We start from the raw sequence: 22,096 nt of genomic DNA on the forward strand, positions 1-22,096 counted from the left end.
AATAAGTTGTTTCAGAGCTTACAAGTTAAATGAGGTTTATTCACAAGAGATTGAGCTACGGGAGGTTGCAGAGGGAGTGTGAGGAAGATGGGGACAGCACCTATTACAAAGCCCATGAATATAGGTGCGAAGGATGGTGCCCAGGTCCATCGTTGTAACTGCAGGAGAGGGAAGAGCTGAGGAAATGTTTGGGGAAGGATTGGCCTTCCTTCGAAGAAGGACCTAAAAAAAGGTACAGTCAATACCTTTAGATAACTACAGGGCTGAACTCATCTCTCCTGCAACACATACAGATGCAGTTATATTCCCAGGCGTTCGGGGTGAACAGGTCTTTGAAGCCTGATAGCTGCATCCATACAGGGGTCTGCCTGCGATAACCTGCTCTGTCTCTGATGGTAAATTAGCTTGGGAAAAGCGCTGGGTTAAGGGCGTTAAACTCCTTCCAGGATGCTCCATAGCAAGCTGAGGTGCCTCTGCAGAGCCCTGCCCTGAGCATAACGCCGGGAGTTTGCCTTGCATTCGCCCTTGGTTGTTGCAGCACAAGTTCTGCTCCTGCCACTTGAGCAGGAGTGAAAATTCAAGGTTATTTGGGATTTAAAGCCAGGGCTTTGGACTTTTCAAATTATATTTCTCTTATTTTTGTTGTTTTCACTGAATCCAGGGTGGGCCCTTCCTTGCCAGAATTTAACTGTCCGTTGGTCAAGCTTTGGGCGTAAGCAAAGCAGCTAGACCCCTTGGCCCGTAACTCAACGCCTCCATTTCACACAGCCCTGGGGGGCCGGGATGCAGCATCGCTAGAGGTGCAGCTTGCCCCTGGCTGCAGAGGAGTCCCAGCTGATTAGGTTACATGACATACCTAATCTGTAGGTACCCAAAGGCAGGTGGGATGAATACTGCCGCAAGGGACTTTTTCCAAAAGATGCCATGCTCAGCATCCTTGTTCATACAACATTTTTTGAATGGATAAAGACCAAAAGACTAGCGATGGGACCAGTTTAATTCAACATGCGACCTATGCAGTGATTTAATCTACTCTCTGCCCATAAAATCTGGGATCTTTTGAAACAAGTGGAGCTGCTTCTGAAGCAATCCCTTTTAAAAGTCTCCATTAAAAAATTCACTAATTGCACATAATTAATAGATTTTCGGAACTATCCCAAAATCCACTGGTATGACTAGGAATCTGTTGCAGGCTTGAATCTTTCAGTCTTTTTAAAACCAAATTCATAATTGTTTTTGATGTAAATTGATTGATAGTGGCATGTAATGAGAGGATACAAGAAGCAGAGCTGTTAGGGAAGGGACGTTTATTTTTTTGGTTTGAGATTTTTACAGCTTGGCAGATAAACAACCAACATGTGCTATTCCTATTTGATCAAGTAATTGCAGTTCCCAGCCCTTTGCAATTAGCTGGCTGAAAGAGCAGTATGGCCAGTGCTGACTTCTGTCCTTAGCAGTTATTAGGAAAGGCACTGATGGTGTAAAAGTAAATAATTGGGGTGGGAGATAATTAATACATACTGCATACAATAGACCATATGTAATACTTTGTAAGCATTAGACTGAGTATTCTGTGTGGGTGGATGGGGAGGTATATGTGGTTTCTAGGGAAGTATATCCATATTTATGTGGATGTGGATGTGGATGTGTATACGCACTCACATTCCTACTCGGCAATGTGTACATTCCTATTCAGTATATCAGTACATACTTTTTAGCTTTTTGAAACTGTTACCCTTGATGCATCCTCTAGGATGGAGCTTGACACTAGTAATTGTGTGGCTGGCTCGATGGTACTTGGTAAAATAATAAGAATAGAGGAGAGTAAGGCGCTTAAGTGATGCTTAAGTTAATCTCATGCCTTCCCAGAAAGCTGAGCAGCACACTAACTAGCTATTCCTGAAAGAGGAAGGAAAAGATGCGGTTCAAGATGGAAAGCGTCCTGCTGTCTCTTCTTTTCTGGCACAAAGGTATGCACTTTGCCTCCTGCGAGGCGCTTTCGGATGTCCCTCTTTGTATTTCTTGCTTCATCCACACTTCTTTATTGTGCCACAGGCTGGGGTACAGAGTGAGCTCTTCTCTACGTTCTCCTGGAAGCATAATAATTTGAGGAATGGAAAAATTCTGGAAATGTGTAATTTATGTACATGAGTGAGCAGCATTCTTACAGCTCTATGAATATTCAGTAGTACAACTCTGTTTCACCAAGTAATTGCAGTGCAAAAAAATTGCCATATAATTTGTCAAAATATGAATTTGCAAAGAAAATTGTAGTGCAGCTGAGGCAGTGAGTAAATAATAATGCTGATTTGAAAAATGAGGTACAGTATAGCATGAAAGACTGGGCCGTATTAATCAAAACTCTTGATTAATCAAAAACTGGTCATTTTTCCCTAACAGCAAGGCACTCTATTTATGCCAGTTCAGATTTGCCTTTTTTAAAGACTCTTTCAGGTATTTTGTCCTGGAAAAAGACTTCCAAAGGCACTTTAAGAACAAAAAGCAGTTATAAGTCAAGAAAATGGGGAAGCATTTACCAACTTTCAGGCTCTCTCACATTTGCTTTTAAAAAAGTAACAATGATAGCAGATAAGCAGGAGCTAGCAGAAGCCAGAAAATTCAGGGTCACAGTCTCCTTCCATTTTAATTAACCCAACTGTGGAACAAGAAGATCATATCCTGAGGTGTGTTTGAATGTTTGACTTCATCAAAGTCCATAGCAAAGCTCCTATTATCTTAAACGAGGCTGAGATTACTCTTGCTAAGTGTTAAGTAGTATCTACCGACCTTAATGTATAAATAGAATATGGTGTATCAGAGTGGGGGAAAGATTTAGCAGACAGTTCAGCTTTTCCCTCCACAGATGTTGAATTCTCAGTGTTCTGCTTTGTCTAGTTTTTTAACTCATGCTCTATTCCCATTGATTATTTTGGTCTGTCAAATTTCATGAATAGGAAAGTGTTCCTAAACAATCCATATCTCAATTTCATCCTATTATGCTTAGCTGTACCCCACTCTGTCTAATTAAATAATAGGTCTTCCTTTTTATCATCCATCAAATATTTGTGCATTGTTCTCATACCTTATCTCTCTGCTGTCCTTAGTTTCACATGGAAGGGTTATTAGCGCCTGAACTTCTTGGAACTGAGTTTTGAGCCAGGCTCCAGCATTTTTTCCCTACTGGTAGCATAACTGTTATTAATCCTTGGAATGAATTTATACCTTGCTATGAATCCCAGACACAGCTTGCTTTTAATAGACACCCACACATCAGGATATTTTCAGAGAGCCTGCAGTGAAAAATTACTTGCAGGATCACTTTCCAGGCATCACTTTTTTAGTATTTAATTTATTTTGTTAATTTCTTATTTTTTCTCTCTGCCGCATAGTCCAAGTGTCCTCTTCTGCATAAATAGCAAGCATCGATCCTTTGTCCAGGTCTCCCTCATAGTACTACCTCTTCCACCGTCGAGAAGGTGCTGTCAGGTCACTCCTCTAAGCCACGTGCGGTGATGCCGTAATCGGCTCCTTAGTGATTTTCCTGAGCAGAACAAGTGGCTTAGCAGAGCACCCCCAGCCCCCCTCACCTCACTGGGCTCATGTTTGCAGGGGCCATCTCCAAAGCAGCAGCAGATGGTGCACGAGGCAGGCTCCTGCTATAAGAGCCGGAACAGCTGTTGGTCCTCGGTCCAGATGGTAGAAGAGAGCACCCCGAGCTTTGGATTGGCATGAACATGTTTTTAGCACATTGAATGTGGCATGCCTGCGACGCATTACTCCGCCGGGGCTCGTTACACGTTGGAGAATAAGCGCATCTCGACAGCTGAAAAGATAGGATTTTTCTCCTATACGTTTTGCGGCTTTGACAAAAGCAAAGCCCCAACTCTGCCTCCAGATCACAGTAAATCTGTAACACCTTTAGTTACACCCTTTGGCATAATCAGTACCTCTAATGAAATTACTGTGCAGGCAATGTTCTGCATACCTCTAAGGAGGACGGAACAAACATGGGAACAAACATAAGGAACAGATATAAGAAGGGAAATATTAACAAAAACTTTCAAGTGAACAGTTTTGAAGTGAAGATAATTATACGTCTCTCAGAAAAAAAGGAGGGGGAATGTTGATTTTTTTTCAAATTATTTATGGCTTTTTCAAATATTTTCACAACATAAAAAAAGTTGTAGAAACATTACTGAAGGCAGTCGGCATGAAAGAAAAGAGTGTTGATTAAAGAGGTGTAATTCTCGTCATTTAGATAAGCTTTTCATCACTTCTAGATAAATAAAAGTGAGTACTAAATACAGTAAGGAGAAAAAAAGGAGAAATAAGCAGATGAAATAAAACCGAAAAAAGGTTGCACAAAATGAATTTGAGGAGCAGGGGCAGGGCTGAAGCACAGAGAGGCGCTTAACACGAAATGGGAGTCTCTCTCCTCTGCATGCAGGCCCTGGGGCCTCTGGCCTCTAGTCCCTGGCTGCAGTCTTGTCCTGCTGAGCGGTGCCGGGGCCAGCCGGGGCCGGGGCCAGGCAGCTGGGCTTCCCTCCGGCTGCTTCCATATCTTCTTTAAAAATGTCCAGGGCAAGCGGTGCTTGGGAAATCCCCTGCTTTCCTGCATCCCCGAGGCCCCGGCGAGCAGCTTAGCAGACTATCGAGAGAGGTTCCCCCCTGGCCTCCATGAGCTCTCCAGAATATCATTGATGGGGGAAATATTTTAAGCGTTTGGCACAGTACGGCTTTAAGGGTTGAGAGCACCCGATTTTCCCGGGGCCGGCAGCGCTTGCTCCCATGGAGCCGTTTCAAGCCCCTCTGCCTCAGTCTCCTCCCTACAGGGTTGGGACAGTTCACCTTCTTCTCTCTAAGGATATTTGGGTGCAAAACACTTCCTGCCGCAGCTGCGTGGCAGTAAGGCTTGCCATGCGGGAAGGTGCCAGGCACCAGAAAAACATCGCTGCCTGCAGCGAGTGTTGCGTTCCTCTGTGGTGGCGGCGTCGGCCCCTTGAGGAGGCGCTTTTTTCAGGGCCGGTGTGCCCTGTTTCTGCAAATACACCTTGCTTCCTCGGGCTGGCGCAGCCTTACGTAAGTCGCTTCACTCTGCTAGCACCATTTCCAGAGCTGTACGTGGGATATAAAAATACCCTGGTTTAATAATATAGCAACCCACAAACTAGCACCTGATGAGCGCAAAGGTTCGGCAGTGCTGTTTTCGGTATCTTGACCCTTTGTGCTGCTCATATACTATCTTATATAACCCTCCTTTCTGCCTCTATGTTGCGGCGTTCAAGAAAAAAAGCAACTTAAAATTCAGCGAGTTGCAGCAAATGTGATAAAACGAGTGTCATTCATTCCACTCACCTCTTTCATTTCTCTGACAGCTTTTCTGAGCTTCCAGGCACATTTTTTCCCATTTTTTAAAATGTTCTCCTTCCCCCCTGAAGTGGCTCACACAGGCAACAGGGAAGCGGCTAACCAGCCCCGCAGAAGGAGCAGTCGCACTGGGACCGAGTTGCGTTATGCACAGAGGCGAAGCAGAGAGAATGTAATTTTGATCATTTCCCTGAGCTCCGTTAAACTGAGATCTTGCTTGTGCAGATGAGAGGTAAACAGGCTCACACATGCAGGCTGACACATGGATCTAGGCCACCTAAAGTATAAAGTCGATAAACAAAATCATTAACATTTTCCACATGCACGCTTTGCCTACAATAACTATGTTTATGTGAACTTATTCTGGTAAATTGAGTGATTGACGTTAATCCTATGTTATATTTTATTTGTCCATTTTATTTTATAATGGGATTTCTCATGCCTATAGATCTGTCATTAATTCTAGCCACTCTAGAAAGAAGGGCTTGCTGTTGTGGATCTGAGGCTGGGACATTTAAATATATTTTCTCACACGTGACCTTCTTCAAACATTTTCTCTTGTTTAGTCACGTTTTTAACGATCAGAGAGATATGCAATTGGAGACATGCAGTTATCTGCTCCTGTCCTTATGATGCCAATATTTAACTGCACGACAGTTTATCTCACGTTTACCTGCCTTTACCTGACTTGACTTGAATTCCCTTTGTTTCCAGCCACGTGACTGCCTTCAATGTTTACAGAAAAGCATAAGCGTTTCCTCTGCAACTCCCTGTACACGCTGTGTGATTTCCTCACCTTGAGTTTTGCAAAGTGCAGGAGCCAAACAGACCTCACGTGGAGCTAGAGGATTTCTTGTGATGATTGTTGTGCAATGCGTATTAGATCTAAATCCTACCTCAAAGAGCCTTGTAAGCACGGGGCTGGCGGGGCAGGCTACCTTGGGGACAGCGCTTCAGCCCCAGCTCAACAGGGCAGGCGCTGGAGCACAAAATTGTCCCCAGAGCCCATGCTATTCATGCACGCCAATGCTTGGGATGCCCCACATTGCAGGGTAGGATAGAAGGACAGGAAAGGGACATGCCCTATCTAATCATCTTTCACAAACACGCACAGATAATACTTGATTTCACTGAATTGATGGCTTGCTGAATGTCCTAGGGCACTACAGGGGCTGCAAATGAGGCTCTTTCCTTTTTTATTTATTTATTTTTTTTTCAGTTCTGTACTTTTAAAACAACAGCCCTGGGCGGCCATGCAGGACTTATGACTCTCCCATGAATTGCGGTAATTTGTTCTATCTGACCTACAATTACCAATTATCTTTGTAACCTTCCTTGAAGGCAAACATGCTTGCTATAAAAGGATGCTGGCCATCACATTTTTAGACTATTGGCAGCCAGCTTTCCTCTTCATTTCCTTTATAGGACAGGGCCCATCAAGGCTGTAAACACACCCAAATATCCGTTACTAGTTTTTTTAGCCAACTGCAGTCAAGGGCATCTTTTCCACTTCCCTCTCCTTTCCTTTCCTGGTGCCAGTGAGGGGTTATAAGGCTCTGCTGCCCAGCTGGGAAGTTTAGTGTATTCACAGCTACTGTTTTAGTGTATTGCCAACTGCCTAAAGCCAAGCCTGTTGCTCCGCCGGGGGCTTTCTTCACGGATGGAGGTGCATTGAGCCTTTCTATGTAGTCCCGGGAGCTGGGCAGTAAAGCTTGGACAGCCGCTGTCCAGGGCCATTTTGCACATCCTCCTCCAGCGTTGTGCAGGCCAATGGTGATGCTCCCTGTTCCAAAGGCTGTGGCTCCTGGCGGTCTGGTCAGCTGGCTGAGACGCTCGCTAGAGTGGCCCCTTTGTAGTTAACCTTTTTCTTAGCTCAAATAAGCAAAGTTAGTTCTCCTACTTCCAACATTCACATCAGCAAGCCACACAGTGGTGGGTGGAAGCCCTCAGTCAGTGGGGATGCATGTCTTCGTCCCTGCCCTGATATTGCATTTGTGCCACTTAAGTGTCTCAGGGCTTCCCCAGTAATACAGGATAGCTGCATTTAAGACTGGCTTTTGTGCTTTGAATTCACACCCTTGCTTGTTTTGCAATAATTTCCCCAGGTTGATAAGGCCTAAAAGCCCAGCAACTGTTGTGCTCAAGATTAGGCTATCACTGGCAGAGAGGTGCAGCCACCCAAGCAATGCCAGGTGGCCGGAACAGGAGAGTTTGTTCTTCTTGATTTGAGTAGGTCCTACTGTGCAGCCACCCATCTGAAACTTTCCTTCTCTTTTTTCCTTTTGTTTCACTCACAGCATCTGTCACTGAGGTGCCAAATTCTGATCTTCGCTTCTCCAATAGCAGGGAAGGTCTCGAGAGATTCGCTTATGGGGGTCACTACGTATCAAAAGTAGCATCCCTACATCAGCATAGTCATTCACATCCTCTTCCCCAAGCAGTAGGTACACAGTCTGCAAGAACGGGCTTCATGACAACGCAGTGTCCTTCATGCTGGGCAAACATACTGTGCACATTATTTATTGTAATGAATTACTGGGTATGCATTTGAAGAGGAAAGAGAAATCATATATTCGTTGACTAGTTTGTTTACCAGATTTTCTCTCTAGCTCCTAAGGGTACCTAGGATGCTGCATGGGAGCCAAGCCAGTAGACAGAGAGGTGCTAGCGCCTTTGCTTTCACCTCTGCATAGCTCCACTTACTGGTCGGGTCATTCCTAGGCCAAAGTGCATTTAACCACGGGAAGGAAAACAGGAAACGATTCTAAAAGTTTTCTCCACAAAAAAAAAAAAAAAAAATCAGTATTTTGAAGGTTGAAATAAAGAGACTAAAAAACATTTAGCAAATGTACATCTTGAATGTTGAATGCCCCAAAAGTGAACAAATCAAGCCCACCTCCATCAGAGTGCCTGTGACCAACCAGCTCAGGGCTGGACAGTGGTGACTTGGCTGTGGGTACACATACTGGCCTCGCAGGGGTTCGGGTTTAGCCTGTCATCGCTGGGAAACACCGCACACTTGTGGTTGTTCAAACCCAGGGGCTGATTCAGCCCTCCCTTGTGGATTAGCAGGGAACTCGTCGCTCACCCTCTGCATCCAAGAGAAGGGGTCATGCTCCATTTTATTTTGTAGCACAGATGTCATCTGAATGCCCCTGATTTTAATCCAATAACTCAGTCCAACAACTCAGTCCAATAACTCGGCAAACTTAGTCCACCTAACCACCACTCGAGTCAGCATAATTGACTTGATAATTGCTAATAACTTTATCTAAAAGTATGTGTTCAGAATACTTGTGGCATTAAAGTGAGCATCAAGCAAGCAGGAGGCACGCTGCATTGCTTCTATTGGCAAAGGTGGTACAGTTTTGATAAGTGGGGAGATCCTGATCTTTATCGTATTAATCTGACCTCAGGGAGTGTGTTAACTTAAATTACCCTAGTGCTATTTTAAGTTAACCTGTTTTGCCCCATATTGCACAGCACAGCTGATAAGGGATAATGCACTATGTGACCTAGTGATTTGTACCTTCACTTTGATGTTCTTGTTGTACAGTGCGGTCACAGGGCTTGAATATGTAACAGCTGTGTTGAGAAAGGTAAAACATCAGATTGTGTATGATCCTGAGCCTGGGATTTCCCGAAGGCCAGACCCAGAGATGTGTCCTTCGCTGAGTCTTTTTTCCTGACTGCACTCAGCTGAATGCCATTACTCCTTACCACTGAAGTTTTCCTACTGCATTCAATGAGGTCTTGATGCCCCCCCTGCCCTTCTCTTGTGCTTGACTAAAAGATACATCTTTTTATTGTAGCCCTACATTTACCTCTTCTGTTCAAGGCTGATGTCTTGGGTTAATGTGGTAAGTTGTAGATGCCAGGAATGCTACCCTGGAAAACTGAAGTGAAGGGCAACATCTCTGCATTAAAGAAATGATTTATTGTGGTCTTTCTTTCCGATCCTTGATACATTGAAGTTGAATGTCAAACTCTAGGAGCAGTTGCATTTCAGTAATAATCAGATCTTTCTACATAGTTTATGTGTCAGCTGATTATAATTGCACAGCATTTTGTGCATGAATCTTTTGAGATGAAGCTTGCTATATAAACGTAAGCTGTAAATTACCAGCATTGGTTGGACCTTGCTAGTCTCAGCAGTGGAACAGTGCATGAGTGAATAAATTATAACTAGATTTCAGTGCATAATTCAGTCTCTAATCATTTGATAAAAAAGCCTCTTTTCCTATTCATAAAACCTCTGCTTAGAGATTGCTATTTTCTCATGACACCTGTACTCAAGTTATTTACCTGCTCTATAGCTTGGTCCTTGGTGACTTGCAAGTTCACTGCAGGTATTGGAAACGTAATGTTTGACACTTAAATGGTGTTGATGATTTTTCAGTCATATGCTTTTGGTTTTTTTAATTTCATAACTGTCTGGGCACCGTTCTGTGAGGGTCCAGTCCGAATAGTATTAATACTATTAGTCTGCTTTTGACTTCATTGGGAAATGGAAGAGCCCTTTAATCAAGGAAAGGGCTTGTGAAAAAGCCATTGCTCAAGGACAGGCAGAAAATAAAACAGGTCAGATATTACAAAAATAGCACTTCTTGCTTTGTGGCTGCAACAACTGATCTTCTCTAAGGAAAAAAGAAAAAAAGAGTTTTGTGTGTAAGTTGGGAAGGCCTGTTTACATTTCATTTTCTTCTGCCTGTCTCATTCAGAGGGAGCGGTCTCATGACAGACACCTCGAGAGGTGTTGCAACTCCCCTGAAATCAATAGCAATTTGCTGTTGGCTCCAGACTGGGATTTCACCCTTGCGGTTCATTAGCTCGCAAGTTTTACGGGCAAAGTGGGAATGGAAAACTGTAAGGAAGGAAGCAGGAAAAAAAGGAATAGGGGCAAAATAAGCAGGAAAGTGGAGGCCTAAGGAGCCAACATGGGGTTTTTTTCGGGACATTTCAGGCATATCTGGTTGGAAAGAAGAGACATCAAAGCGATCAAAAAGAAACCTCCGTAGGGGAATAGCACCAACAGAGGCATATACAGTGGCTGTGAGCTTTAACATCTCCTGCTCCTGCCCACAAGAGGTGTCCATGTCCTCTTGCTTTGCCGTGGCAGTCAGCTTGGGGAAGTGTATTTCATTTGTCAGCCCTTCCGTGAATCGTTTATACCCAGTTAAGGAATGAATATTCATTGCATTTCCTGATATTTATTGGCAGCATTTTCATTTCTTGTCTTTCTTTCTGTTCTTTCTTCCATGCCTGGCTGCCTTTCCAGCAGTGCTGGCGCTGTCCCCCGGTGAGGTAAGTCTATCTATCTATCTGGCTTATTTGGCTGCTGTTTAAATACCATGGGCCCAACAGCACCTGGAGCTGAGCCCATGGACTCCTACAGGCCCTAAGAGAAGTGGGAAGTGCTCAGCACCTCCAGGGTCCAAATGGAGTAAGGCAAGAAGGTTTTGGGATGACATTTTGTGCGAGTTTGTTACCAGTTTCAGAGTGCCGGTCTCTTTTCCTGCAAATTGCTGTAAACAGACAAGGTCTGGTGCTGCAGCCTGTGGCTTTTTACACCTGCGCGCAGAGCCAGCACCAAGCAGGAAGAAAGCACGGCCGAGTCGGAAAGGTGATGTTCAGTGTTCAGCCTGCAGCGCAGCTGTGGAGGCCCCCCACTTCCCGACACGCTCCAGGAGCGGGTTATTGAGCCGGGAAGGAAGCAGCGCAGGCTCCTGTTCCTCGGGATGGCAGAAGTGGTTATGTTTGGGTCTCCGAGCCCAGATGAAAGCTCTGAACTGGAATCGAAGGTGGCATCATCCTTCATTCTGTGTCAGGCTTGCCTGAAGTTATGGCCTCTGAAATCACTTGACAGCCTGCGCGCGAAATGTGGGGATGCAGCGTTATAGCCCTCGCAGAGCTCAGGAGTGACTCGGGTGCCGAGCAGTGTGACTGTGGCAGCTGCGGCCATGCCCACACATTGACCCCTAGGCATTAACTACATTTACTGGGAACCTTAAGGCTGTAATGACACCACAGTTCAGTAACAGCCAAATAGGGTATAAATTTCAGGTATAGACAGGCATTTTTCCCCTGAGGATATAGCTGTACATGACTACACAGGTTTCTAGCTTCTGGACTCAAATTTAGCTTCATGTTGCTATTTTTGATGACTATGTTGGTCTTTTTTTTGCTTTCCCGTAGGATGAGAGACTGGAGCTGTGGCACAGCAAGGCTTGCAAATGCGATTGCCAAGGAGGTCCTAACTCAGTTTGGTCCAGTGGGACTAACACCTTAGAGTGCATGCCAGGTAATGGGCTAATTCTCTTTTGGCAATGTTTGTACTGTGGCGCGCAACAGCTTTCCTTTTGTTGCACCCTGCATTGCAACGGTGTATGTTACAACAGCAGCCCTGTCCGATGCTCAGTGACCAGTCCGGTCAACATTTTAGGATGTTCAGAAGAGGATATTAGAGCCAGCGTCACTGTGTCACTGAGGGGGCAAGCTGCAATGGCTTGCTTGATACAGCAGGTCCTGCTGAAATGCCAGGCAGGCCTGCAAATCTCAGTTATATGTGCCAGCGAGACAGTAAGGAGGATGCTTTAAGGGGAAGAAAACAAATGAAGGTGGGTCTGAGAGCAGCAGACAGTATTTTAGGGTGGCTTCATCTAAGATCGTGTAGGGACTTGGTCCAAATCCAGCCACCAGTAGGGCCAGGGGAGCTGCGCGTGTGGGAGGTGTCCTGTACCGGTGGGGAGGGCTCAGCCGCAGGCAGAGGGGCTGCAGCAGCAAAGCCCCAGGGGCAAAGCGCCCATGGGGCTGTGGGAGTTGTGCCCCGGGAGGTTACCCAGGGCGGACCCTCGCCAGCAGGGCCCGGTGGGTGCTCACCTGCCCTGTCTGTATGGAGTCCCACGGTGGTGCTTCTGCAACCCTCCTAGGGGAACCTATCTCCATGCCCAGGGTTTGCTTTATGAAACCTTTCCTACTCTCCTAGACTGACTCTTTCTTGCTACAGTTTTAGCCTATGACTTCTCGACCTCTCCACAAGAACCGAGGACAATGGTTTAATCCTTCTTTGCAGCATCTTTTTATGCAAAAAAAAGCCCCCAGTCGTGTTTCCCTCGGCCTTCTCCAGGCTGCCTCTGTGCAGCTCCTTTAGCTGCTCTTCACAGGCCATGCTTTCTAGATTTCTGATCATGCTTCCCTTTCCTCTTCATTCCTTTCAACTGCTCCATATTTTCCATGACGTAGCGCCCCAGAAAGGCTTTATGGGTGCCAAACTGAACTTTGAGTTTAGTCTGTATATCCCACAGAAGCCCTGCTCCTGCTCACACCTCTGTCACACACGTTTGGACGTGCTCACCCCTTCTTGGGCCAGGCACCAAAAGTCGTATCTGCCTGATGTGCCCACTAGCAGCCACTTTTCGCAGCTCCTGTAAGAGACTGTGTGCTGGCTTCAGATGTATTTTGTTGCCTCTGGCTTCCCCGAGGAAGATATACAGGGGAACTGGCCGCCCTAGTGCTCAGCTTTTGGCATCGCTGCCCTGAAAGAAGAGACGATTAAAAGAGTTACCCTGGAAGTGCTCTGAGTGCAAGCCAGGACAAGCTAAAAGCAAATAAAATCATATATTTACAAGAGACAGAAGAGATGACGCCGTTTGCAGTGCTTGTAGGAATAAGTAAACAGAAATGAGAGCGGGGAAAACAGATGTTTCTATCCCACGCTTGTGTTAGATATAAAGGCTCCTGTCCCGCAGCATGACTCAGCTGACAAGTGCACAGACGCTTTCACGCAGTCCTGGCTGAGCAGTCGGCCTCCCACCCAGCCTGTGTCCTCCGAGAGCTTTCCCCCTGTGTGCCCTGCTCCCTTTGCAGGCCACATCCCCCCCAAGAGCCCCCCACTGCTTTCTCCTTCCCCTGCTCAGGGCTATTTGCTAACCCCGGCAGGAGGCTCCAGCCCTTCCTCTGCCGAAGCCACTGCCTGCCGTCCTCCACTTTGGCGGTGCGGACGTAGTTTGGGCATTGCCCAGATGCTTCTTGCACGCCCAGGTAAACTCTTAGGAGAGGATTTGTCTGACCAATTGTAACATCTGCAGTGCAGACGTCTATATGTGAACTGGTCGTCCGGTTTCCCTTACTGCTGAGAGGTGATGGATGCGCCCAGAGCCCACAGCCGCCGTGGGGAGATTTCCTGCCCAGGTTAGGTGTGGAGAGGGTGCTCCCACACACTTCTAGCATTTTATAGGGCTTTTTCTTGAATAATGAATATTAGCACAGTACCTTGCAGCTCTCTCTTTTCCTAAGTACGGGGATGACTGTGTTACGCATTGCTCAGGCAAAACACAGAGGTGTGAATCAGGATCCCTGCTATTTTGTGCCAGCCTGTAAAACAGCCATGCTAAAGCACCAGCAGAGCTCTCCCCTTTGCTGTCAGACAGCCCATGCTCTCTTGGCATGGCCGGAGAGGGCGCAGCCAGCCCGATAAACAGTTCAAGAGTTTTCCTGAGGTCAGCGATAACCGCCTTAAATAATTTAGCTGGTTTGGCTGGGCAGCCCCCAGACATCTGCTTCGTGGATCTCTCTGCATGGCGCTGTCTTACGCACCAGAAGGTGACCTACTAATTGTATTACGGTTGGGCGATCTGTGGATTAGCGTTGCTAAAAGTAAAATTGTTCTGCCTTCCACGCGCCACGTTTGAGATAAGCTTGCCAAGTAGTAAATGTGTGGGGCCACCTCGGTCCAGCCTCAGCAGGCCACTTCCTTCACAAAGGGAGAAACTTTGAATACTGCAGGAAGACTGGTGGTGACATTATGTACTGATCACAAGAAGATAGATCGCTGTAAGTCCACGAGGTGGTTTTACTCCTGCCACTGTGCCACATTCAGCCCTTCAGAAAGGCAAAAGCTAATCTCCATCTCCTTTTGATTTTTTCTTTAATGTCTTATAAAAGGCAAAGTTCATGCTATGTGCACAGAGGTTTCAAGCAGTCTGTACTTGCAGTTGTTATTCGACTTTCCGGGTTTGATATTTCCAAGCCTGGAGGAAGGCGTGACGTCAGCTATGTGTTTTTGTGGGGGAAGATACATTAATGAGATATTGACCGAACAAGATATGTTAATGAGATAGCCATGTTTAGGGTATTGACCTAGTGGAATTTGCTAATGAGACATCGACTGCTCTGCTGAAGTGCTCTAGTGTTATACAAATAAGCTGGTAAAAAGCCTGTGGAGGAAGGGGCCATGCGGTGCTCTCCAAGGCTCTCGGACACTCTCCGCTCACCTGCCCTTTTTAACCACGAAGCATTAGACTGGTCTTTCAGACATGGCGAAGACCTGAAAATGCCCTACCCACAAGTGAAACTGCTTAGAGCTTCACTTATTCATTTGTTGTTGAAATCCATGAAACTGTGCCAAACCAGAACAATTGACATAGTTGCCCTGATGGCACCACGTGTGCAATGGGAATCTCCCCTGCTTCGTTATGTGAAGAGTTATGAAGATGCTGTCCATGATTATAGACATTTGTGCAGGCAATTCCCTTGTGAAGCTTGTGAGCACCTTCCTGTGCTATCTAGATACACAGTGATGATCTGCCCTTATAACAAAAATGACAATACCAAAAAAAGTCAGGTCCAAGGAGCATGCAGGCATTCTGCAGGGTGACATCACTAAAGGCTTGCTATCAAGAGTGTTGTATGGTGGCAGAGTGCGCAGACAGTTTTCATGATAAATGAGTATTTCTGCCCCTACTGGTTTTGGTATCCCACGAGAGCCTTGGCGAACCTCTCAGTCTACGGGCAGGCACCATGGCATGGTCAGGTTTGACAGCCCCTGGCCCAGCTGGGACCCCCAGCAGCGTGGCTGAAGGTGCAGGAGGGTGGAGGAGCTGGTCCCAGTGGGGCCTGGGAGCGCGGGGTGACATGCTTGGCAGAGGACTGCAGGCAGCGGCACGGGGCAGAAGAAACCCCCCCTCAGGGCAGGGCCTCTGGGAAGGAAAACCAGCACGTGTGAGAGGGAGGAGGAACTGCAGTGCTGAGATATTTTTCTCCTGCCTGAAGACTTCAGAGAAGATCTTGGGTTGAGGTCACCAGATGTGGTGGCTGTATGGGGTATTTCGGGAGGGTTTGTGACTTCTGTCTGGGTTTGTATGCAGAAAATCCAAGCTGGGTCATGTCTTGCCTGGATGGGTTGCAATATGCTTGGTCTGCATCACTGCCCTGTTTTGACATTGAAATACACCCCGTGGGGGGCTGGTCCCTTCTCAATTCTGCTAGCCTAGGCTCCCCTGAGGAGGGTGCTCATGGGGGCGATCTGCCTAAGCTGTTGCTGCGTGCACCTCTCTCACCATGGGCTTTGCACAGGCGAGACTTCCAGCTGAGCTTTGACAGCAGCTTTTTAGCCTTTTTGGAGAAACTGTAAGGTGTAGCTGAGCACTTATTACCGCCTGAGTCCCTCAGCCTGGAGGAGGTACAGGCCGCCAGGCAAGCCATGGAGACCAGTGCGTGGATGGCGTTGTGGGGACAGCCATGACCACTTCAAGCAAGGGCTTATTTTCATCCGTGAGAGTCAGCTCTGGAAGGGGGCAGGAAGATCTGAAGGCAAAAACTCACAAGAGGACCCCTGAGCCTTCAGTAGGGACAGTTTCTTCCCACTGGAAAAAAGGTCTAGGCATTGTACCTCACTTACTTACACAGGAGTACCTGCAGGTTTTCCATAAGGCAAGCCGATTGCCAAATGCAAAGATAATCTCTACAGCAGAAAAAGAAGATTTGAGGATGCTTTTTGAGGGATAATCAGAGCAGTTGCGTAATTTTGCTGTGTAGGCACAGCCATAAATCAAGACAGTTCTAGTGAGTGGAGGAGCTGAGGGTGATAAGGCCCAGCAAGAAAAACCCTGTCCGACTTTTTTCAAGGACCTGGCAGAGAGGCTGACAGCCCGGAGGCTGAATCCAGGCTGCTGACAGCACTCACAAGAAGAAGGAGCTTCAGCAGCCACAGCATTCAAATAAAGCCTTCCCCTCCAAACACTGGTAGCCGCCCAGACCCGGGAAGTTTCATGACTGCATACCAGGGAAGAGTTAGAAATTAAGAGCCCAAAGCGCCAGGGCAGCAACCTGCAGAGGTGGCAGTCTGGACTTAAGAGCATCTTCAGCATCCTGGCCCTGGAGGGACTAATTAAACCACAGCGTTGACAAAGAGCTGAGCGAACCCAACCAAGAAATAAAATCACTTGTTTCCCATAGAGCAAACCGCTAGTCTATGTTTTCCTTCGTGTCCTAGAGTGCCCGTACCACAAGCCCCTTGGCTTTGAGTCCGGCGCTGTCACCCCCGACCAGATAAGCTGCTCCAACCCCGAGCAGTACACGGGCTGGTATTCCTCCTGGACCGCCAACAAGGCCCGCCTCAATGGGCAAGGCTTCGGGTAAGTCTGGAGAAATGTTTCCTGGCACTAGCGAGGGGGCCCGTGCCCCTTGCCACAAGGCCCTGGCCCTGCAGGGTCACTGCACAGGGCAGGCACTGCCGGGTGCCAGGGCTGGGGGTCCCGGCACCCCCCAGGCAGCATTTCGGCTGGCCGCCGTGGGCACGACGGTGTTGCCCCCAGGTGTGCGTGGCTCTCCAAGTACCAGGACAACGGGCAGTGGCTGCAGATCGACCTCAAGGAGGTGAAGGTGATCTCGGGGATCCTGACGCAAGGGCGCTGCGACGCCGACGAGTGGATGACCAAGTACAGCGTGCAGTACCGCACCGACGAAAACCTCAACTGGGTTTACTACAAGGACCAGACCGGCAACAACCGGGTCAGTGGACTTGGCGATTCGGCCTTGGGGAGGGTGTTTGGTGACATGAAAGCCTCACGTCTCGGTGAGGGAGGTGGGTCTTTATGGGAGGACATCATGCCGCAAGTGCAGGGGCTGGCAGGGCCACGCGGATGTCCCTGGGGGCAAGACGGCTCTTTGTCCCAGCAGGGACCCTGCACTGATGGGCATGTGGTGCTGGGGGGTGGGGGCTGCAGCCCTGCGGCCCTCACCGCCGGGCTGGGAACGCCGTGACCCGTCCTGCCGATGTGGGGAGGAGAGGATGTGGGTGCATGTTGCAGCTGTGAGCGTGCGTGCAAGGGAGCAAGGACAGGGAATAGGGAGGGAGAAGCATTGCAGGATGCCCAAAACAGGGTGGGAGGAATGGGAACATAGTGACTGAGGTGCAAGAAGAGCTCTTTTAAGAGATTTCACTGTAATATTCACAAACGGAAACACAGTGATGCTTTAAAGGGGTTTATCCTGTTTAATGTTTGGTTTCTTTGGAAACTCTGTGTGCTTGGGAACGATATTTAGGGGTGCCTTCAGAAATGGTCTTAGAAGAATTTCTCTTAGAAATACTCTATCAGCACCAGATAAGGCCGTAGCTCTGAGGAAGGCTGGCGACAGTGCTGATCAGTAGCAGAAGGCTTGAAAAATGCATTTTTCTTCTAATGACAATATTGAAGTCTAAACGAGGCTCAGTCGGATGGTGGCATGAGCTGACATTTCAAAGGAGGCTGCACCTCTGTGATAAAACTCTTGGTTGGGGCCGCGTAACCCCAACGATGCCTGGACCCTGCGAAATGAGGGCTTCCTCATTTGCCATAGGGCCAGGGCTCACGCACAACGACGATGCAGAGGCAAAACACGGAGGCAAAATCCATGACTATTTAAATCATCATCCACTGAGCTGTTCTCGCACTGCATTTGCTAGTGGTTGATCCAAAACAAAATATTGCACCGGGCACCCTACAGCGTTGCTTGTGGTCCCCGTGCTGCCCGCACCGGCTGGGCTGGGGGTGTCCTAGCATCCTGCTTTCGGGGTCCTCCCTGTCGATGAGACTGTGCCGTCCCCCGGCCTAACTGGGGATGTCCCAGCAAAAAATGGCACGCGCCCCACTGCTATCCCGTCACCCCGCTGACTCTCGTGCCTTGACTGTGGCTCCTCTGGCCCGGGCACGGGAGGCCTGAGCCCGTGGCACCCACGCCGCTGCCGGCACCGAGGCCTCGTCTCTGCCCCGGGCTGGCACACTGTATTCCTAGTAATTCCTGAGGATTTACTATGAGCAAAGTCATGCTTTCAGGGGTTTTGTCAGAGCAGCAGTTCCTGCAGTCCTGGGGAGACGCTGAAGCTTTCACTGAAAAACAGGTCGTGAAAGCCATAGCTGGAAACACGGCGGTGTGACCAGCAAAGCGGCAGGGAAAGCCAAAAGCCCGTTCTCTGTTTTTTCTGTGTCAGCCCAGCTGGGAGCCTGGCTCATGAATTGCAAACACCCGAGATTAGCCGCCTTGCTAGGGGAAGTCAAATGAGAGCTAAATTAATGAGCTTAAGCCTCGTCTAACTAGAAAAAGTAGAGGAAAGGTGGGGGAAAGTGACCCGTTCAGAAAACCCAGACACAGGGATGCAGGTTGTCTGAGTCCTGCTATTTTCAAAGCCTTTTTTGGGGCAGGGGGGTTGGCCACCCTCCTCTTCCGCTCCACGTCTGCATCCCAAACTGGCAGCTCCTCGCAGCCCCCTGCTGCCGTGGGGCAGGATTTCCCCCTTCCCGGGGCAGGGTGCCCCAGCCTCCTTCACTCGCGTCTCCTGCCAGGTTTTCTACGGCAACTCGGACCGGTCGTCCTCTGTCCAGAACCTGCTGCGGCCCCCCATCGTGGCCCGCTACATCCGCCTCATCCCGCTGGGCTGGCACGTGCGCATCGCCATCCGCATGGAGCTGCTCGAGTGCCTGGGCAAGTGTACCTGAGCAGGCCGGCCCCCGGCACGGGGCCGGCCCCTGCGCCCACCCCAGCGTCACCTGCGCCGACGGGGGAGACGAGCCGCAAGGAACGGAGGGGCCGGCGTACGCGAGCTGGCCTCGCGGGCTGCCGTCTGCTGCGCCGGCTCAATGCAACCGGGCAGTGGCCGAGCCGGCTCGGAGGCCTGGAAGACATTTAAAGCATCGCTGTTGGTTTCCCTCGTGCTCCCGGTCCTTTCTCTCCCATGTCAGTGGCTCTGATGTGATGGAAATTCAGCAAAAGCTTCATTAGATTTTGACAGCTCTATTGTTTCACGCAGCTTTATCAGCTCCCTGGTAATAATTTAGTTTAACGGCTGCTCTCATCCTCCGGAGAATAGCAAGGATCTGTATTCAGCTCAGTGTTTACTTTTACAAATTGAAGCAATGTAGGAGCTTATTTAAAAATGGTATTTGGTGAAATATAAATGTGACTTGGTTGTTTAGGTGTGTGCTTGTACAACCGCCCCATCCTGTTATCGACGTGTATTGTGGCTATGATGCTGTAATGTAAATGCCCATCCTGCAAACTGAAGGCTTTCTTGAATAAAACATTGCTTTATACCACACCTGATGATAAAGCTCGAGCCTACTGCAAAAGCTTATTGATATTTATGGGGCAGACATTAGCAAAATAAGGACAATTCATTGCCATGGCTTTGACCATGTGAGACGTGGTGTTTCTGATCTCGGATGTTAAATCGGGGAAATCATTGCCACAGCATGCTGTGGAGGCCAAAGGGCAAGTGGGGATCCAAAATAAGGGCTTAGATAAGCTCAGAGAAGGAAGGTCTGTGCTTGACTATTTGGCTCAGGGCTCTGATGGCAGCCCTGAGCCCCACCGGAGCTGGCACGTGGGGGTCTTTCCTGTGAGCACCCTTGTAAAGGCACCTCTGAGACCTGGCTCTGTTCAACCATCCCTCTCCAAACACATGTCCTCTCTGGGGTGAACACAGAGTCTACTTTTGCACTGATTGCTTCCCTTGAGTTTTCACAATTCTCTAGAGTTTCCCTCACCTGAAAAGGAAGAAAAGAGAATTCATACCGTCAGAAAATGGTTGGTTTTTCTGATCATCGCCTGTTTTTCTCCTCCAAAATGTTACACAGGTAGATTTTGGGGTGTCCAGTATCTCCCGAGGAATTTGTGACATGGTGGCCCTTGCTGCATGGTAGCTCTGATCACACACCCGCTGAGCACCCGGGTGCAGCCCAGCAGCAAGGGACCCTTGGACAAACTGCGTATATGTTGCTGCCTGCATCCCTGCCCCTGCCTGGGGAGCCCTGTTTCCAGCAACACCTGAGGCCTGTTGCTGCAGCTGTTATCACAGGCACCAACATGCATGAGGTGCATGTGTCTGGGAAGTCCCCTGTCATCTCCCTGCCCTCTGCTTGTGCCAGGTCTTATCCCACTGGTGGCCAAGGCAAAGGTGTTTCCCTTTCCAGCTGCCTTAGCTGCCTGTGCGCACTGGGCTGTGCATGGTGCTTGAGGAGCTGTGTGCTGGGATCACCCAAAAAGGAAGGCCAATTCAGCCAAGAGCATCCTCAACAAGTCTGTACCTCCCACAGTGGAAGGGCTTTAAAGCAGGTGTGGCTGGGGGTACTTTGGGGGTGGTAATCCTTGTGTGGCTAGTGATGTGCCTAAGGTGGAACACTGGCAGGCCTTTGCTGTATTTTTTAACAGTTTGTGCATTCATCCCAAATAATCCAAGTATCTGCACCTGAAATGTCTGAGCAGAGGTAGGATAGGAAAGAACAACAACTGCACCAAGAGGTAAGGCAGGCCCTCTGCCTCTTCTGCCTTCTTCCTATTTCTACAGGCAGTCAGAGACTCAGTGTGGAGGGTGGGAGGTGGGATGTGACCCAAAACATGAGAAAAAACCCCTTGGATGTGGGTGTAATTCATCATATTTTATTCATTCATGATGGCAGAAGTTTCTCTCTTCTCTTCCCCCCTTAAATAATGTGGTTCATTTGAATAAAAAGATAAATAATAGCTGTCAGAAAAATGTGCTGTTCTAGCAAGTCTGAAAACTTTTGCTCCGCTATAACAAAAGCATTTTTTCTACAGAGATTTTCTACAGAGATGTAGAAAACATTAATCCCCATCTGCTGAACTAACTCTTATCATGTTGCCTTCAGTCCTTTGTTTTCCTCCCAAATTAGTTCTGCCTATGCCCAGATGGGCAGGGGACACATTCAATAAGAAATTAGCAAATCTGGCTGTCTTTTGAAGCGAATGTATCTCTCCAGGCAAGTTCTCCTGAGAGTCCACTGAACTGGAGGCAAGTCCTCCCTGCAGCCAGTCTGTGGCACCAATGCAGGACAACAGCCTCCCTGCTTGCACTGCACACAAGGGCTCGCCACCAGCAGTAATAACTGCACTGCGCTAATAGGAACAACACTGAATGCTGAAGTGTCTCCAGGCCCTGCACGTAGTCACCATCACATTAACAGGCTGAACGGTGACTGCTGATTGCACTGCACCATCCTTTCTCTCCTCCTCCTGCCGCACTCCAGGTACCTGCTGCTCCCCAGGAGCCTTGTCCGCACTTTCTCAGTAAAATGTGTCCTCTGCTGTTTCTGATTGCCACCTTCTCCTCCTCTGGCTGCTCATCTGGGGAATGGGGCTCTCCCTTCCACAAAAGGAGCACAGACCGCTCTGCCCTGTGTCCTGGGGGATGGTGACTAGAAGGATGGAGAAAAAGAGGTATTTTTTGTTGTTGTGTGACTAAGGAGTTAGTTTGAGGAAAAAAGGCAATCCTAGGGGGAACCAGGCACCAGATGGTGAATGCTTGCAGCACCCAAAAGCAGTTAAGCTGTAGCTGTCCTAACCCTTGGCTGTGACTGGCCTCAGAATAGCTTCCAACTTTTGCAAGTTGTCTGGTTTTGGACAGGTACCCTGCAGCAAGGGCCAAGTGTGTGCTCAGGGAGTACCACACCCTGAA

General features: G+C 48.3%; 1 protein-coding gene across 2 annotated transcripts; it reads left to right on the forward strand.

Annotated features, from left to right (window-relative positions):
* The first annotated feature begins 1,854 nt into the window (after window positions 1-1,854).
* Window positions 1,855-19,722, forward strand: RS1 (retinoschisin 1). 2 transcript variants are annotated; one of them, XM_068931219.1, is made up of 6 exons: window positions 1,855-1,970; window positions 10,649-10,671; window positions 11,563-11,668; window positions 16,640-16,781; window positions 16,962-17,157; window positions 18,969-19,722. In XM_068931219.1, the coding sequence occupies exons 1-6, from the start codon at window positions 1,919-1,921 to the stop codon at window positions 19,119-19,121; spliced, it is 672 nt and encodes a 223-aa protein (XP_068787320.1). In that variant the 5' UTR covers window positions 1,855-1,918; the 3' UTR covers window positions 19,122-19,722. The 2 variants fall into 2 exon arrangements, with proteins under 2 accessions (XP_068787320.1, XP_068787319.1); XM_068931218.1 differs by having other exon boundaries at window positions 10,646-10,671; window positions 18,969-19,177.
* Window positions 19,723-22,096: the final 2,374 nt, after the last annotated feature.

This window comes from Struthio camelus, chromosome 1, assembly GCF_040807025.1.
Source record: "Struthio camelus isolate bStrCam1 chromosome 1, bStrCam1.hap1, whole genome shotgun sequence".
Taxonomy (NCBI): Eukaryota; Metazoa; Chordata; class Aves; order Struthioniformes; family Struthionidae; genus Struthio; species Struthio camelus.